Genomic DNA, 18,992 nt, shown 5'->3' on the forward strand with positions numbered 1-18,992 from the left:
GATGATAACTTGTAGGTTATTTTATTTATCTCAAAAGATTTGTACCATAGATCTGGTGGGTTGTTTTAGATAGTTCAAATTTTAGTTGGACCGGGAAGAAACACAATTTTGCATTACTTTTAAGATTTTTTATCTTATCATTGTTCAGTTTTAAAACCATAAGAAACTAAAATTTCAAGCCCAATGATTTTGTTACAAATATAGATACTTTTGTCTTTTTCAATGTAATTGACTTATTTTCATTACTCTAACAAAGAAGTCCAATTTCCTTTTTTTTAACATTAAACCATGTATTTATCTAATAAAACAGCAAATACATGTTATATCCAATACTCAATTTTACAAAATACAATGATGTTTTTATAACAGAGTTGTCCAGTATCAGTACCTGAGGAATAATGATGAACTTCTTCCAATACACAATAGCTCACCATACACCATATTTTGCTGATACAGTATGCCATTGGTTGAGTTTTGTTCTAGTTAAGTTCAATTTTGAATTATGTCCATGTGATGGAAAATTTCCTAAAAATGACAATAATTTGTTAATTTTCCACCCATCCTTGGAGAATTTATACTGTTATATTGTATATCCTGAGTAGTTATGTTTCAATTGTGAGTTTTGTTCTGTTCAACATACTTATGACCTAATTATGGCTGTGGGATTTTTACAATTTTAAGAAAATGAGGATTTCTTCTTCCCTTTCAGTCTTGATAGCAGATATGTAGCTGATTCTATGTAAATAACTGTCCAATCAGCAGTGTATGGTCAATTGTAAGATTCAATATGGTTGACCTGCTTTTGACTTATTGCAGATTAAGACTGGGAGTCCCACTTCAATATTTTTCTAAGTAGGGTTGCTTGTAATTTTGGGACACCATTGGTAGCAAACCACATAAAATTATAATGTTCATGCTAAATGTGTGTTATTTAGCAGTTTTCAAAAGATGACCGCCCTATTCCTTCCCCTGTTTCAAATGTCTTTTTGAAAAAAGGTGTTCTGAATTTGTTAGACCTTTTTTAATTGCCAATCCACCATGTTCCTTAAGAATTGACAGAAATGATTGGTAATGTGCCTGTTGAGTGATACAGTCCTTTAGACCCTCTAGTTTAAAAACATATTTGGAATTTTGTATCAAATTTCTAGTTCCTAACATTAAGGATGTTTGCTACTCATGTTTTTGACTTTTTGTTAGTTATTCAGAATCCTCTAGTTTTATCCATGATAACTCCTAATTTTATTTTCATAATTTTATTGCATATTGTTTTAAATGCCATATTTGAAAATCTTGTAAAATCCTTGTTATATTTTCATAGTATTTGTAAAAAAAAAGGTGCCAATGTTAAATGTATGCAAAGTCGAGAGAGAATCATTTCCCGCCAAATTTTCAATTGATTTTACTCCAAAAACAAGGACACAGACCTGTCATTTTTTTCTACATCTTAAGTTCTGTCATTTATGAACTATCTATTTATAACAGTCTTTTAAAAAGCTTGTTACTTTAAAACAGAGGAGCAAACATCCTTAAGTATGTGGTCAAGGTACAAATAACGTATTTATTTCAGCTTTATTTCAGTTTTAGGTAGACATCTGAATAGAGCTTTTAAGTAATTTTTCAGCTTAAGGTAGCACAATACAAAGATTTTATACCTCCAACTCCCCAGTTTTAAAATGCTGTAACTTTCTTTATAATTCTTGAAAATTTATAAAAGTGGTATTTATGGATAGCTAACAGATTACTCTTTCAAATTAATGCAATGTTAGTATTATACAACAATTATGTAATTAATTATAATTTTAACTGTGTCTACAAAATTTTACAAGAAATTTTCCACTTTCAATTGAAATTAGCTTCTTCATGGATACCCCGAGAGGGTTGATTTTATAATATGTTCTTTCTAGAGCCATTATCTACAAAAGGGTGTCTCAGATTTTGGATAGAATGTTTAGATCAAATTTTACACCTAATCAAATAATCTCTACTTTTATGTGGTAAGGATGTTTACACTAATTACAGATTTATGAGAGAATGGAATACGATAGCATAGCGATAATTTGAGACACCCTTTTGTAGCTCCTGCTGTGTTGATTAAGATAACGTTAAAATTTCTTGTGTAGTTATAGAGATGTCAGAGCTAAATCCATTCAAGTGAACTGACCAAGATTTTGCCATTAATTGCATAATAATTGATTACATAATGATTGCATAACAAAAATATTGCATTCATTTAAAAGATTAATCTTTTATCTATCTATGTATACCTCTTTTATTAATTTGTATGCTGTCATAAGAAAGTAACATCATTTTAAAGGTTGGAGATTGGAAGTAAAAAATCTTTGTATTGTGCTACCTTAAGGTAGTGCTAAACAACTTTACAGAGCATTTAAGTATTTTTTCAGCTTAAGGTAGTTTTTATCAACATTACAGCGCTTTTTAAAGTATTTTTTTTCAGCTTTAGGTAGTGTTAGTATTTTACAGTAATTCAGTACATTGTATTTTAAATCAGTGTGTTGCCTTTTGTTGGTAGTTGTTTAAAAGAAAATAAAACTTAAAAAGTACAATTTTGTTATTGAAGGTCACCACCGACACCAACATCAAACTCCAATAAAGTTCCCCAGTAAGTGTCTTGCCATTTGTTTTTACTAACATATCAATTGTTTAGCTAGTGTGCAAAAGTTTTTTTTAATTCACAGATGTTTAATATTTACTTACTGGTTTACATTTCTTCTTATTAGCTGTGTAATAATATAAATTGTTTATAATTACTTCACACAAATATTTATCTTATAATTGCACTTATGTGTATCCTCTTTCTGCACTGTGATGTATCAAACATTTATGTGTTGGCTGCATTAAAACATTAGAGTTACCTCCCATAGACCGTTGCAGAGATAAATAATTATAGTAAAATTTTGCAATCAAATATTTCCTGTTCTGTTAAATCACATTGACAGTGTATATACAGTCAAGTTTTTCATGACCAGTTTTCTTCTTTAAAAGATTTGATGATTTATTGACTTTAAAAAAATCATTTAATTGCAGTGCCATGCCATTAACTCACAGCTGCTATTATCAGTTATCTTTATTTTTGAAGATATCCAATGATTATCTAAAGATTTCTTTAGTTTTTATATGCTGGTCTGTCAACAAGATATATCAATTTATAAACTCAGTTCACACTTCATACAATCTGTCAAATTTCCTCCTTTAAATAAACAAATGAACTACATACTAAAAAAAAAGCCACTAGGAAAATTGTGCTGATTTGTGCATGTTAGTATGGTTAGCTGTGTGTCTGTATGTGTTATGTTGCTTCCCTATTCAGAATACCATATTGGTCAAAACAACTTATTAACTAGTGAATAACTTATAAATTGTCATAATGATAAAAGTTTTCATATTCATCAGTCTTGGGAAAAATCAAATGTATAGTTATCATGCACACTTGTATGAAAATATGAAAACTCATATCATAATGACATATAATAATTTGTTCTAGGTTTTATTTTAATGGTCATTGTGTTTATGTGTTCTGAAAGAAAGTTGAAAATCTATTTGTAAGATGAATGAAAGTTCAATGGGAGATAACTTTGGCCATGCTTCACATCACAAATGGGAGATAAGTTTGGCTTTACATCACCATTATGTTCCTGATTATCTCCTATCAAAAACTAGATAGAAAATATATTTTAATTATAAGTATCTAATAACTTTTTTTATATAAAAAAAAGGCAATGATTTAAAAGCATGGTTTTTGACAAATTAGTTATAAAATGTCATTATAATACAAAGTTTTTGAAGTAAATCTTTTCAATACTAATTTAGATAAGAGGTATTTTTGGATTGACACGGTTTTAGTAAAAAATGTCTTTCCATTTGTGGCCACAATTGAGTATATGGTATATGTGCACAAATTCCTTCTTTATCAGCCAAATTTCACTTGTTATTCTGACCACTAGACTTTAGAAAAAGTTATTTTCTGAACAATTTTAACTTCTTTTATCCTTACTTAATTAATCACTAGGATCTAGTAAGGATCTCTCATCTGACTTATTTTTACCATATTTACCATATTTAGTTAGTCAAAATAAGAAAATCAACCAGATACATCTCCAAAATGGATGCCAAGGGAATTAACTCAAAATACTTCATATTGAAACCTATCTATAAGATGTTTATTCTTCTGAACTTCTGAAATAGAGTGTTAAACATTGTAATTGAATGGTAATATTTTCTTTACACAGCATTTACTTTATATTAACAACAATCTTTGTCAAGCAAAAGACTGATATATTTTACCAATTTAAATTCACGAATTTATGAAGATTATTTTGGCCCATTTGTTAATCTGAAAGGAGGGCAACTCCTCTTAGTTAAGCACAGTGACATATTAAAGAATTTAAGAATATTATACATTGTTGTATTATTTTATGAATAACATTCTTAGATGAGATTTGGTATATCAGATTAAATTATGAATAACAAAGCGTAATACATATATAAGATATGTTTCACTCCGATGAATATTCAGTGATTGAAAAAAGAACGATTATTTCTGAGTATTTACTAGTCAGTATGACCAACTATTGGATATCAGGCAGCAGTTGGCAGAAATCTCTCATCTGTTAATGAAATAAAATCCTGTTATATTTTGTTTTCAGAGTAAAACCTTGTGACACATGTTTTAACCTTATTATTGAATGCTTTAAAGCACCATTGATCCTCAAAAGATATGATTTGAAAGCCTAAGATTTAGGTGAATCATTATGTAATACAGGTGCATGATTATGCATTCAGTCCTACATGAAGTAATGTTTTACAAATTAGCATATTTATATATTCGGATAAGATCAGATAAATTACAGTTTATATGATAACCTCTGTATAACAGATGGGTGATCCATATTATCAACTATTAGTTACCGTGCATTTTATATGTGCATTATACTTTTCGTATAGTACCTGTAATCAGCCATATAGTTTTCTGTGAGTACAACAATTCTTATGGAGTACCTGCAATTATAATCAACTAGAACGTCTACAACTGTTTCATCTGGATTAAGTGTTTGTCTTGTGTTCTATCTATGATCTTACGACTAACATTTAGAGATCTGACCAATGGGACGTAATCATAACCATTGACCAATGTAACGTAATTACAGGAATGTCAATATACTGTCAACGATTATTATTATCGGCTCTGATGAAACAATCCATTTAATCTTACTTTTGTATGATGCTTTCATCAGAGGAAGGTAGCAGAAAAGTTTATTTTGGGAAATCAGCAACATCATCGTAACCAAGGTTTCTTTACTGTTTGGTAACATCTTGTTAACGAAGGTAAGTTCATACATTTATTACTAATTAATTATATCATTAACGACTCTGTTGGACAATTTTGGAGTTTTTTGTTAATCATTGAAATATTTTATGCAATTATAGAAATTTATACAAATCTGCATTGTTAAGTAATAGAAATATAACGAGGGTTTATGCCAATGAAGTAAAAACTCAAACATTCTAGATTTTCCTTGATTTTGCTTTTAATTTCTTTTTTCTTTCAATCATTCAATGCTAGGCATGTTTATGGGTTTCTTTCAGTCACTAAACTCTAAAATACATGTACATTTTAATTTAATTAATGATGAAGATATCTTTCCAAAGATTTAAATATTCAATGCCAAAGGCTGAACTTCACCAAATTATCATGTTACATGTCAGTATAGTTAATGAAAAACAACCCAAATAAATGTCTGCGCATGATTAATGTTCATTTAACTTTTTCTTTTTCTGAACAGTGATTGAATAAAATAATTTTTTTTGTAACAAGCAAGATTTGTAAATTGCCTGGGATACTTTATAAAAGGCAAAATCTAAGTTCTAATACTGTTGTGAAATTTTTGGAATACTTTTTACATCAACAAGATGTGTTATTTGTATTTCTGAACCTGAGAACCTAAAGTAAACATAAACATTGGAAATAAGTTCTATAAACAGAAACAGGACAGCTATATTTATGTTGATATAAATCTGTATGATAATTTTACATGATGTTTCTTAGACAATGTACTCCAGTGTTTGTATTATGACATTGTCAAACATAATATTGTTGTTTAATTTGGGGTATTGGTACTTTGTGAAGAGAAATATTTACGTATTGAATTAAGCAGAATATACTGAATGTGTTGCTTTTCCCTGGATTTACTTTCATGAATGCAAAAGTGTGTAAATGGCTCTAGACTTCTCCTTTTTCTATAGCTGAGCTTTCAGGCTGAATCCACACCAGGAATATTGGTCGGCCAACATTGACTGACCTTTGACAGTTTATTGACTACAGAGGCTGGCTTCAAATATCTTCTGAACTGGTTTTGATCTCTATATGAGATGGAAGGATGATGTAATCCTAATGGGCTTTTTACAGGAGCTAAAGCCTAGTTAATATCAATAATTCAAGTTACATTAGTGTTAAGTAACAAATTACAGGACTTCTGATGAAATTTATTGCTGTGTATGAATGTTAATTGCAAAAAATCTTTTTTGGGATTTTTATAGAACATTTTTGATACCTCTTCAGAATGCTGTCTGTAGAAATCATGACTTTCTAGTAACTATTATACTCTTGATACTGTTAATTTTTCCTTGTCATGAAGTAGAGTTGGGGATATGGAATACTGTTGTCTTTCCTAATGCTGTCCATCAAAGGTTGACATCAGCAATATCTCAGACATTTGAAAAATCAAAGTCAAACAAATAATTTTAAGGGAGTTATGCCCCTTTGAAATATAAATAATGTGGAAAACCAACATCAAAAGTGCTCTCACACCTATATTTCTCATTGGAGTTTGATGACATTTATATCAAAGGTTTACATCATCAATATCTGGTGAGTTTGAAAATCAGAATTGATCAAATATTTATGGTAGTTAAATTGCCCCTTTGAAATGTAAATGATATTGAAAAATAGCATTGCAACCCCTCTTCTACCTATATTTCACATTGGAGTTAAATGAAATTTATGGCAAAGATTAACATCAGCTATATTAGGGATGAACTTGAAAATCAGTGGTGAATGATTATTTTTACAAGAGTTATGCCCTGAAAAATGTTATATAAGTGATATGGAAAATTCCAAAATACAGCATTCTCATTCAGTAGGGGTGTGTCCCGTTTTTTTTGTCTCTCTCTAAAGGCATTTGAAGCTTTTCATAATCTTCCCTCCCATATTTATTCATGTTGCCATTCCATTTATTCCCATACTGCCAATACTCGAAAATTTGTCAGAAAATTATCTTATCTTATACTCATCATGCTTTCATCCCTATACTCTTTAGGCTGTAATCCCATACTCTTCATGCCTTCATTCCTATCAATACTCTTTATGCTTTCATCCCTATCAATACTCTTTATGCCTTCATCGCTATCAATACTCTTTATGCTTTCATCCCTATCAATACTCTTTATGCCTTCATTCCTATCAATACTCTTTATGCCTTCATCCCTATCAATACTCTTTATGCCTTCATTCCTATCAATACTCTTTATGCTTTCATCCCTATCAATACTCTTTATGCTTTCATCCCTATCAATACTCTTTATGCCTTCATCCCTATCAATACTCTTTATGCCTTCATCCCTATCAATACTCTTTATGCCTTCATCCCTATCAATACTCTTTATGCCTTCATCCCTATCAATACTCTTTATGCCTTCATTCCTATCAATACTCTTTATGCTTTCATCCCTATCAATACTCTTTATGCCTTCATCCCTATCAATACTCTTTATGCCTTCATCGCTATCAATACTCTTTATGCTTTCATCCCTATCAATACTCTTTATGCCTTCATCCCTATCAATACTCTTTATGCCTTCATCCCTATCAATACTCTTTATGCCTTCATCCCTATCAATACTCTTTATGCCTTCATCCCTATCAATACTCTTTATGCCTTCATCGCTATCAATACTCTTTATGCTTTCATCCCTATCAATACTCTTCATGCCTTCATCCCTATCAATACTTGTTATGCCTTCATCCCTATCAATACTCTTTATGCCTTCATTCCTATCAATACTCTTTGTGCCTTTATCATTATCAAAACTCTATGCCTTCATCCCTATCAATACTCTTTATGCCTTCATCCCTATCAATACTCTTTATACCTTCATCCCTATCAATACTCTTCATGCCTGCATCCCTATCAATACTTGTTATGCCTTCATCCCTATCAATACTCTGTATGCCTTCATCCCTATCAATACTCTGTATGCCTTCATCCCTATCAATACTCTTTATGCCTTCATCCCTATCAATACTCTTTATGCCTTCATCCCTATCAATACTCTTTATGCCTTCATCGCTATCAATACTCTTTATGCTTTCATCCCTATCAATACTCTTCATGCCTTCATCCCTATCAATACTTGTTATGCCTTCATCCCTATCAATACTCTTTATGCCTTCATTCCTATCAATACTCTTTGTGCCTTTATCATTATCAAAACTCTATGCCTTCATCCCTATCAATACTCTTTATGCCTTCATCCCTATCAATACTCTTTATACCTTCATCCCTATCAATACTCTTCATGCCTGCATCCCTATCAATACTTGTTATGCCTTCATCCCTATCAATACTCTGTATGCCTTCATCCCTATCAATACTCTGTATGCCTTCATCCCTATCAATACTCTTTATGCCTTCATCCCTATCAATACTCTTTATGCCTTTATCATTATCAATACTCTTTATGCCTGCATCCCTATCAATTCTCTGTATGCCTTCATCCCTATCAATACTCTTTATGCCTTCATCCCTATCAATACTCTTTGTGCCTTCATCCCTATCAATACTCTTTATGCCTTCATCCCTATCAATACTCTTTATGCCTTCATCCCTATCAATACTCTATGCCTTTATCCCTATCAATACTCTTTATGCCTTCATCCCTATCAATACTCTGTATGCCTTCATCCCTATCAATACTCTTCATGCCTGCATCCCTATCAATACTTGTTATGCCTTCATCCCTATCAATACTCTGTATGCCTTCATCCCTATCAATACTCTGTATGCCTTCATCCCTATCAATACTCTTTATGCCTTCATCCCTATCAATACTCTTTATGCCTTTATCCCTATCAATACTCTTTATGCCTGCATCCCTATCAATTCTCTGTATGCCTTCATCCCTATCAATACTCTTTATGCCTTCATCCCTATCAATACTCTTTATGCCTTCATCCCTATCAATACTCTTTATGCCTTCATCCCTATCAATACTCTTTGTGCCTTTATCCCTATCAATACTCTGTATGCCATCATCCCTATCAATTCTCTGTATGCCTTCATCCCTATCAATACTTTTATGCCTTTATCCCTATCAATACTCTTTATGCCTTTATCCCTATCAATACTCTGTATGCCTGCATCCCTATCAATTCTCTTTATGCCTGCATCCCTATCAATTCTCTGTATGCCTTCATCCCTATCAATACTTTTATGCCTTTATCCCTATCAATACTCTTTATGCCTTTATCCCTATCAATACTCTGTATGCCTGCATCCCTATCAATACTCTTTATGCCTTCATCCCTATCAATACTCTTTATGCCTTCATCCCTATCAATACTCTATGCCTTTATCCCTATCAATACTCTTTATGCCTGCATCCCTATCAATTCTCTTTATGCCTGCATCCCTATCAATTCTCTGTATGCCTTCATCCCTATCAATACTTTTATGCCTTTATCCCTATCAATACTCTTTATGCCTTTATCCCTATCAATACTCTGTATGCCTGCATCCCTATCAATACTCTTTATGCCTTCATCCCTATCAATACTCTTTATGCCTTCATTCCTATCAATACTCTTTATGCCTTCATTCCTATCAATACTCTTTATGCTGTCACCCAACACTTTCCCAAACTCTCAATAATTCTATACCTTCTCATATGGCTTTTACTCTCAATACTGTCAATTAGCAAAACCCAAAAGATAAAAAGTCAGCTATAAAAGGCCCTTACATGACAAAATGTGAAATAATTAAAGAATAAAAACAACAGCCTGATATGCAGGCTATATCTGTTTAACAGACTTCAACACAGGCTTTTACCTCAACCTTTTTGCTAAGCAAGTATTACAAACATAAGCAGTTTTCAATATTAATAATCACTGTTTTCAAGAATCTATAATAGAATTAGGAGTAGTATTCGTCTGAATAGTGACTGTGGACCCATGATAATACTTATTCTGTGTTCTAGGGAATGATGGTAGTCACATGGGGTAGTGGCATAAGAAGGTCTATGTTTAATAACCTAAGGAAATAACAACTTCAGTCTGTCTTTCTATTGTTATATCCTTGTATATTGATGACTGTGGGTTGCTGTCTAATTAACAGTTTCCCAACATGTCCTTTTACATCCAACATTTTTATGGGGAATAATGAGAAGGAAGTTCCTTTAAACACTTAGGGTACCTTTAACCTTTTTTATTTTCAATCTTTTTTTTGTTAAAAATAAAAATAAGGAAAAGGTTATGAAGATATTATACTAGAATTGACTGTGACATTTAAACCAGATACAACATACATTATTATCTTGAACAGAAATCTTTGTGATTTACAGTGTTTTGTGGACCTACTAACAAAACATCAATATCTGTGATGATTTGTCCTTTGTCAAAGATATGATTAAGTTATGTCAATACAGATTTTGTTAGAACTTTGTTAAAACATTATATAATGATGATACAATTAGCTCTTAGTAATGATCATTGCAATGTCAGTTTGATTGAGAAATGAAATGTGATTTGTTTTGTAATACACATTACCAAGCAATATAATTTTAAAGGGTAAAGAGTTAGTTTAACTTCATTATATTTTGTTTGATGTATTTTTAGTCAGATTGAAATCAACTTTTTTCCTCAGATAATGACTTTTCAAGTTTCATCCTGATTGAAATGATTTTTAGGGTAATAGATAAAAAAGATGAATACTTTTCGGCTAAGCTTGTTGTATATTTCTGAGCTCGTGAGAAAAGTTAGTTTGTTTTCATTTGTTTATTTCTGAGTTTTAGAATTTTGCCTATGTGCAGTGGGAATTTTTCAAAAATTTGTTGCACTAATGAGTTTAAAGTATTTCTTGTTTGTTTCTACAAAACAATGTGAAGTGTACTGCTAGTAGTAGTGTTATGTATTTTTAAAAGTTCATTAATACCAAGCTCTCAATGTCTGTTATTCAGTGTCAGAAAACTACTTATTGTACTACTTTCATGGTACAACTGTGACTGATAGCTGTGCACTCTGCATGCATCTTTACCAAAATAGAAACAATATCAAGCTCACATATTAACAGGTATATGGAAGATTTAATTTTTTCTCAAGTAATTACTTTTAACTTAAGCTTTTGTTTTTCCGCTTTCCATGTAAGCTTTCCACCTGTTTTATGATAATCCACCAACTTTATAATCAATCTCTCTTTCTTACTGGTATTCTGTAACCAGTTGTTGACCATTACATATAAAAATAAGGAGATGTGGTATGACTGCCAATGAGACAACTGACCTGGATTTAAGCAACTCAGTATGGCCTTCAAAAAGGAGCAAAACTAATACTGTATATGTATAGTCAACTTTAAAAGGCCCTGACATAACAAAATGTAAAACAATTCAAACCAAAAAAGACAAAAATTAATTTATGAAAAAACAAATATGACAGACAGCAACCAACAACAGACTTTGGACGGGCACCTAAAGAATATAGCTGGATTAAACATGTTTGCGATCACTCAACCCTCCAACATAAGAACAAACTGTGAAAAACAGTTGAAAATGTAATTTTTGCAAAATTCCATAGTGTCTTGTAATATTTGGAAATGCTTTTAGAGGCCCATTGTCACTATCAAAGTTTTCCTGCACAAAGTTTTTGATGGATTTTTTTATAATGACTTGGACGGAATAGAATCTCATCCTATTTTTCTTGAAACTTGGGGACGGGAATTATCCAATCACACTGCAGTTTTTTCTTTGACCAAGTTTTTGATGTTAAACTTTGATAGTGACAACAGATGACTTGGACCAAGTTAACTTTGATAGTGACAACAGATTGACTTGGGCCAAGTTAACTTTGATAGTGACAACAGATTGACTTGGACCAAGTTAACTTTGATAGTGACAACAGATGACTTGGACCAAGTTAACTTTGATAGTGACAACAGATTCACTTGGACCAAGTTAACTTTGATAGTGACAACAGATGACTTGGACCAAGTTAACTTTGATAGCGACAACAGATTGACTTGGACCAAGTTAACTTTGATAGTGACAACAGATGACTTGGACCAAGTTAACTTTGATAGTGACAACAGATGACTTGGACCAAGTTAACTTTGATAGCAACAACAGATTGACTTGGACCAAGTTAACTTTGATAGTGACAACAGATGACTTGGACCAAGGTAACTTTGATAGTGACAACAGATGACTTGGACCAAGGTAACTTTGATAGTGACAACAGATTCACTTGGACCAAGTTAACTTTGATAGTGACAACAGATGACTTGGACCAAGGTAACTTTGATAGCGACAACAGATTGACTTGGACCAAGTTAACTTTGATAGTGACAACAGATGACTTGGACCAAGTTAACTTTGATAGTGACAACACATGACTTGGACCAAGGTAACTTTGATAGTGACAACAGATGACTTGGACCAAGTTAACTTTGATAGTGACAACAGATGACTTGGACCAAGGTAACTTTGATAGTGACAACAGATTGACTTGGACCAAGTTAACTTTGATAGTGACAACAGATGACTTGGACCAAGTTAACTTTGATAGTGACAACAGATGACTTGGACCAAGTTAACTTTGATAGTGACAACAGATTGACTTGGACCAAGTTAGCTTTGATAGTGACAACAGATGACTTGGACCAAGTTAACTTTGATAGTGACAACAGATGACTTGGACCAAGTTAACTTTGATAGTGACAACCAGGCTTAAAACAGGACTAGAAATCCCTTTTATTTTGAAAAATGTTGGAAGATTGTGTTTATGATTATTAATAAGTATGCTTGGATTAAGATGATGATGTAACACATAACTATTTGGAATAAATATCAGAATTATCTCTCTCATTATAATCAATATATCTATATAATGTTAAGTGGTGTATATGATATGAAAAGATATCAAATGCTTTTAAAAATCTTCAAAAATATTAAGTTAAAGAGAATTGTATATCATGCATATAAAAAGTAAATTAGGCATATTGAATGTATAGCAAATGGAAAAATTTACTTGTGGTGCATTTGGAAGGAAATTAATTTTTCTACGCTTTAACTTCAAACATTGGTTTGACTGGAAAATGTTGGAAGATATTGCTTCTGACTGAGCAAATTGCATTATCGAGAGAGCTTTATACTTAAAATCAGTTGATGAAGAAATTTCACATTTCCCTGATTTATCAAAAGAATGTACATTGATTCCATCTAAAGTTCTGTCATATTCTCAGGAATCAATATTTTCAAGATTTTAGTCTTTGAAATGTTAGAACACTTCATAGAATAATCATCTTCTCAATTGTAAAATAGTCAAAGATAATCTTATTGATATCTTCATGTCATGAGAATAAGGGGGAAAATAGTAATTGAACAAAATTAATCTCACCCAAGCAACCATTGCTTCTAATCTGAAGATTTCTACAAAGTTTAATAAATACTTGGATTATTGCATGGGGGAAAATCTTTCTCCATCTCCTTACATATCAAATTGATGAAGTTTTATTTTAGCTTAGTAAACATTAGGTTTCATTCTGACCATTATATTTCTGTGGTAATTAGACAAACCCACTGATCCTAACTGATTTTATTGGGATCTCTCAGCTTTTATGGTGTAATAAAAACTTAGAAATCACTAACACGATTTTACCACTATATTTTTTCTCATTAAAAGTCTGGTTTCCAGAAAGATTTGGCAGAAAAGAGGTAAAAAGTTAAAGTTTACACAAATTTATAGACTCACTGCATTTGTTTAGGTGGGAGAAAAGTGCTGCAAAAAGGACTGCAACAGCATGATCATATTGCTGGAATTTATTATGTGTATTTGTGTTGATGATAAGGAAGGACACAGTTTTGTATTGACATCTAGTAGGATATGACTTTTGGTGGGGTTCGTGTTGCTCAGTCTTTCTATGTTGTGTTTTGTGTACTGTTGTTTGTCTTTTGCTTGTTCTTTGTTTTAGCCATGGCGTTGTCAGTTTATTTTCGACTTATGAATTTGAATGTCCCTTTGGTATTTTTCGCCTCTCTTTTAATAAGTATTTTACTTATGGATGTCTTCATTTTAAAATTAGTAACTGCTATTTGTGGTTTGCAGTTTCATCAAATTGAAAAAGAAAAACATGTAATCTGTTGATATATGAGTCCTCTGTCACAATTTTAACTATAATGAGAGTTAATTGCTGTTTGGAGTATAAACAATGTTGCTTTTAATAAGACTGTATAGTGGTTTAAGAAAAAAAGATGCAATTTACCATATACAGTCTGAGGCTTATGTGCGTAATTACAACTGTGATGGTGGTGTTTTACTTTCAATAACAAGAGCTAGTCTCTAATCAGATTGTCAAATATTAGACTGAAAAATGGATGTTATTATAGAACAGACATCTAATTAATGATATAAGGCAGATTTTTTAAAGTTTGTATTAAAAAGACTGATTTGGATCAATATTCTGTGTGATGATGACATTCTTGTTGACTTCAGATTAAATCAGTTGGAAAAGTGTGGCAATAAAAGTACAAATTAGAGACTTTGTAGATTAACATTTATGGTTATCAGAATTTGGTTATAATTTAGCTGTGATATAATCAAGATTTACTCAGATGAACATAATGGTTATTGAATGTTTATATGACTGGTAATAATTTGATGGTTACAGTCAAGTTTACTATATATATCATTGGTAATAATTTGATGGTTACAGTCAAGTTTACTATATATATCATTGGTAATAATTTGATGGTTACAGTCAAGTTTACTGCTTTTTATCGGATTTCAAGTACCTATAACAAAAAATTGAAATATCACTCTCATTTAATTCAAACCTATGTTTATAGCTGGAAACAGACATGGTGGTTTTCTATTAAAATGACATATCATTGTATATATTGTATATAAAACAGCCTAAGTTTTAGGCTTAAACTTTTATAAATCTTTTCTTTTCACTATGAGCCAACCAAGTAAATTAGCCAAGTCTCAGAACACAAGTCATGTGATCCGTTTTCTGGAACATATAGATATTATGAGATAATAGGCAATCAAATTATAGTAACCCAAAATTTATTTTAGTATGATCCAGCTTAGAAGGGTTATGTTATGGTAAGATTTCAAATAAAAGGCCATTTTCTTTTTTGGACACCTGCAAGTAAAGTTAGTCTCCAGTATGTTTAGTAGAGCAGTTATACAACAAATTTGGAATGTGTATCTTATATTGATGTTTTGAGTTAAACAGCTGTTTGATGAAGAGAAATAAAACCTTGACAATTGTTATATTTATTATTTATGTTATATAATTTACACATGTTGGTATTTAGGTCAGTAATTTCTGTTTATGTTATTTGGTATTGATGAACTAAAACTAAATTTTTTTTGTAATCTTTAGTCTTCATAGCCAACCAGCTGAAGGTTATTCCAAAAATATGGAATCCTATATATATTACATCCCTCAGTCATTTTGCTTCATTATCTCTTTTTTTACTGAGACATTAAGGGCTGAAGAACTGCTTTTGTTTTTGTTTGTTTTGTTACACCTAGACATATCCAGCTGTTAAGCAATTGTTTTGCAACTGGTCCTTTCAATTTGAATCTATAATCTAGGGCTGCTCAAACTTTTGTTTACTACTGAAATCAATATGTCTTAGGTGAAGCAGCTTATGTTGGTTTGTTTTTGTTGAGTTTTTTTTTGTGGTGAATATGCTAATGAGTTTTGGTTTTGACAACATCTGTTAGACAGAACTTTTGCTCGTAAGGTACTCTTAAATTTTAATTTGTTTAACTGAAATGATTAATAATTTATATAAATGGTTTGAATTATTCAAAAGTTAAATTTAAAACTGCATATGCATAAAGCAGTCTCTGTAGTATTGTTGTTATTGAAACCCAATTTTACAGTTAAACTTTTAAAGTTACTATAGAACTAATTTTCAAACATGCCATTGGTCTGCATTTTGTTATCGTTGCTAGCCAAGGGTTAAGATAATAACCCATGGCTTTTGTTTGCCTTACTAAATCAACTGAGTTTTTGCTGTTCTTAGACATTATGTAGATGATGGCAGTTGTTTGACATTATGTAGATGTTTACTGTTCTGTGACATTATGTAGGTGTTTACTGTTCTTTGACATTATGTATGTTTTTTATGTTCAGTTTGACATTATGTAGGTGTTTTTATATGACCGCAAAAAATTTTTGGGGTCGTATATTGGTATGACGTTGGCTTCGTCGTTGTCGTCGTCGTCGTCCGAAGACACATTGGTTTTCGCACAATAACTTTTGCAAAAAGTGTGTGTGGGGGGGGGGGGGGGGGGGGGGGTTTAATACGCAACAGCATAGTGTATTGCACAAAGCAAAAAAAAAAAGGGGTGGTAAATTTTTTATTTTTTTTTGTGGGGGAGGGGGGGTCAATTCGCAACAGCAAAGTGTATTGCACAAAAGCAAAAAATTGAATAAAAATTCAAATCATATAACCAATTCTAAGTTCTTTGACTACAGTTATTCTGTGTCAGAAACCTTTTTATGTGTCAAATATTTAATTACAATCCAAATTCAGACCTGTATCACGCACGAATATTGCGTCCATTTTTGCCCCAACTGTTCAGGTTTGGAACTCTACGGTCGTATCCAGCTGCGCTCGCCGAAACAATTTATTGTTCTTTGACATTATGTATGTGTTTGCTGTTCTTTGACATTATGAAGGTGTTTGCTGTTCTTTGACATTATGTGTGTGTGTGCTGTTCTTTGACATTATGTAGGTGTTTGCTGTTCTTTGACATTATGTAGATGTTGGCAGTTGTTTGACCTTATGTAGATGTTTGCTGTTCTGTTACATTATGTAGGTGTTTGCTGTTCTTTGACATTATATATGTGTTTGCTGTTCTTTGACTTGACATTTTGTATGTGTTTGCTGTTCTTTGACATTTTATAGGTGTTTGCTGTTCTTTGACATTACCGGTATATAGGTGTTTGCTGTTCTTTGACATCATGTAGGTGTTTGCTGTTCTGTGACATTATGTAGGTGTTTGCTGTTCTTTGACATTATATAGGTGTTTGCTGTTCTTTGACATTATATAGGTGTTTGCTGTTCTGTGACATTATATAGATGTTTGCTGTTCTGTTCTTTGACATTATGTATGTGTTTGATTTTTATTTTTTTTGACATGTAGGTGTGCGCTGTTCTTTGACATTATGTAGGTGTATGCTCTTCTTGGACATCAAGTAGGTGTTTGCTGTTGTACTGATGGAACATCCTTTGAGATGCAGATTATACAGTGTTAGTTACTGCTGTTTCAAGTTTCTTCATATACATTTTTTCTTGGAACAGTTTCATTAACTAGTTGTTTGGTTACTGTTATTGTTAATATATATTACAATATTTTTACTGTAAAAAACTATAAGTAATTTTACATGAGTTTTACAAAATGGTATTTAAAGTACTGTAATAATGGTTATTTTGAATGAGTTCATTAGTGATTAATTTTGGTTGACTCACTCACATACTGAATAAGGTCTGAAGGATTTTTTATGTAAAGTTTGTTTTTGAAATGATTATTTATCATCAATAAACCCTTTAAAAACCAATATAACTTTATACTTCATAATAAAAACAGGGGCAGGAGAGACCAAAGGGACAATACAAAATTTACAAGTAAAAAATTAAAACCCAACTAAAATACCATGGTAAAAAATGGTGAAATGCACTCAAAACTATTATAATGTTTAGATGGAAGCTTAAACTTTTTGGTTGCTGTCATAATGCTTATCAATGAAATAACTTAACATACAACATTGGAATTATCAAATTTTGAATTGCTTCTTGGTGATGAACTTATTCCATTTTATTGATTTGTTGATTTAAATTCTAATTTCAAATTAACTTTTTGATGCTAAAACATTAACTGTAACATACTCTTTAGGCTTATGATTTATTGGAACCATAAATTCAGTGAATGACGTTTACATTGAAAATAAAATACATCAGTACTTTGGAAGGTCATACAGTAATTGATAGTATGTTATCTTACAGTGATCAGGAATTTTAGATACACACCTCAAACAATCTCATAAGATATTCTTGTTCAATGTTAAACAGTAGTTTAAGAATACCTGTATTGTATTCCAATGAATGTAAATTTCCAGCTAATTTTATTTTATGGTCATAAACTACTTCCTGGTCTACTTTTATTTCATAAAATCGAATATTATTCTTCATTTCCTCAACCTTGTTATTTGCATAAAAGATCTTATCATTTGTATCTCTGTTGATAGAAATAAGAAGATATAGTATGAGTGACAATGACACAACTCTCCATCCAAGTTACAATGTATAACAATTATAGTTCAAAGTACTTCTTCAAGGAGCCTTGGCTCACTCCGCACAGCAAGCTATAAAGGGCCCCAAAATAACTAGTGTTAAACAATTCAAACAGGAAAACCAACAGTCTAATCGATATAAAAAAAATGTGAAACGAGAACACTTATGAACCACACCAACAAACGACAACCAATGAACAACAGGCTCCTGACTTAAGACAGGTGCATAAAAATGCAGCAGGTTTAAATGTTTTAACAAGCGCCAACCTTCACCCTAACTTGAGACAGTAGTGTAACATTACAACATAAAAAGACACACTGTAAGATATTAATTGAAATGGCTTAACTCGATCAAAAAGACATATAAACAAAAACAAGTAAACATATGCTGAACGA

At 31.6% G+C, this 18,992-nt stretch overlaps 2 protein-coding genes across 12 annotated transcripts in view; one reads left to right on the plus strand and one right to left on the minus strand.

Annotated features, from left to right (window-relative positions):
- Positions 1–18,992, plus strand: part of LOC127734768 (cAMP-specific 3',5'-cyclic phosphodiesterase 4C-like) — a 280,406-nt gene that overhangs the window by 177,086 nt on the left and 84,328 nt on the right. For 7 of the 10 annotated variants that reach the window (XM_052244777.1, XM_052244803.1, XM_052244807.1 and 4 more), the window contains one exon: positions 2,579–2,620. The exons of 2 other annotated variants lie outside the window; for them this stretch is intronic. In XM_052244777.1, the coding sequence (XP_052100737.1) occupies positions 2,579–2,620 (42 nt within the window). Of the gene's footprint in view, positions 1–2,578; positions 2,621–4,821; positions 5,344–18,992 lie in introns of those variants that run through there. One more of the 10 variants, XM_052244821.1, reaches the window with a different exon arrangement.
- On the minus strand, positions 7,193–8,645 carry LOC127734893 (uncharacterized). Of its 2 annotated transcripts, none has more exons than XM_052244938.1 (3): positions 8,570–8,645; positions 8,167–8,355; positions 7,193–7,682 (listed from the first exon to the last, which is right to left on the minus strand). In XM_052244938.1, the coding sequence occupies exons 1-3, from the start codon at positions 8,592–8,594 to the stop codon at positions 7,294–7,296; spliced, it is 603 nt and encodes a 200-aa protein (XP_052100898.1). In that variant the 5' UTR covers positions 8,595–8,645; the 3' UTR covers positions 7,193–7,293. The 2 variants fall into 2 exon arrangements, with proteins under 2 accessions (XP_052100898.1, XP_052100889.1); XM_052244929.1 differs by having other exon boundaries at positions 7,195–7,709.

This window comes from Mytilus californianus, unplaced genomic scaffold, assembly GCF_021869535.1.
Source record: "Mytilus californianus isolate M0D057914Y unplaced genomic scaffold, xbMytCali1.0.p SCAF_1, whole genome shotgun sequence".
NCBI classification, from domain to species: Eukaryota; Metazoa; Mollusca; class Bivalvia; order Mytilida; family Mytilidae; genus Mytilus; species Mytilus californianus.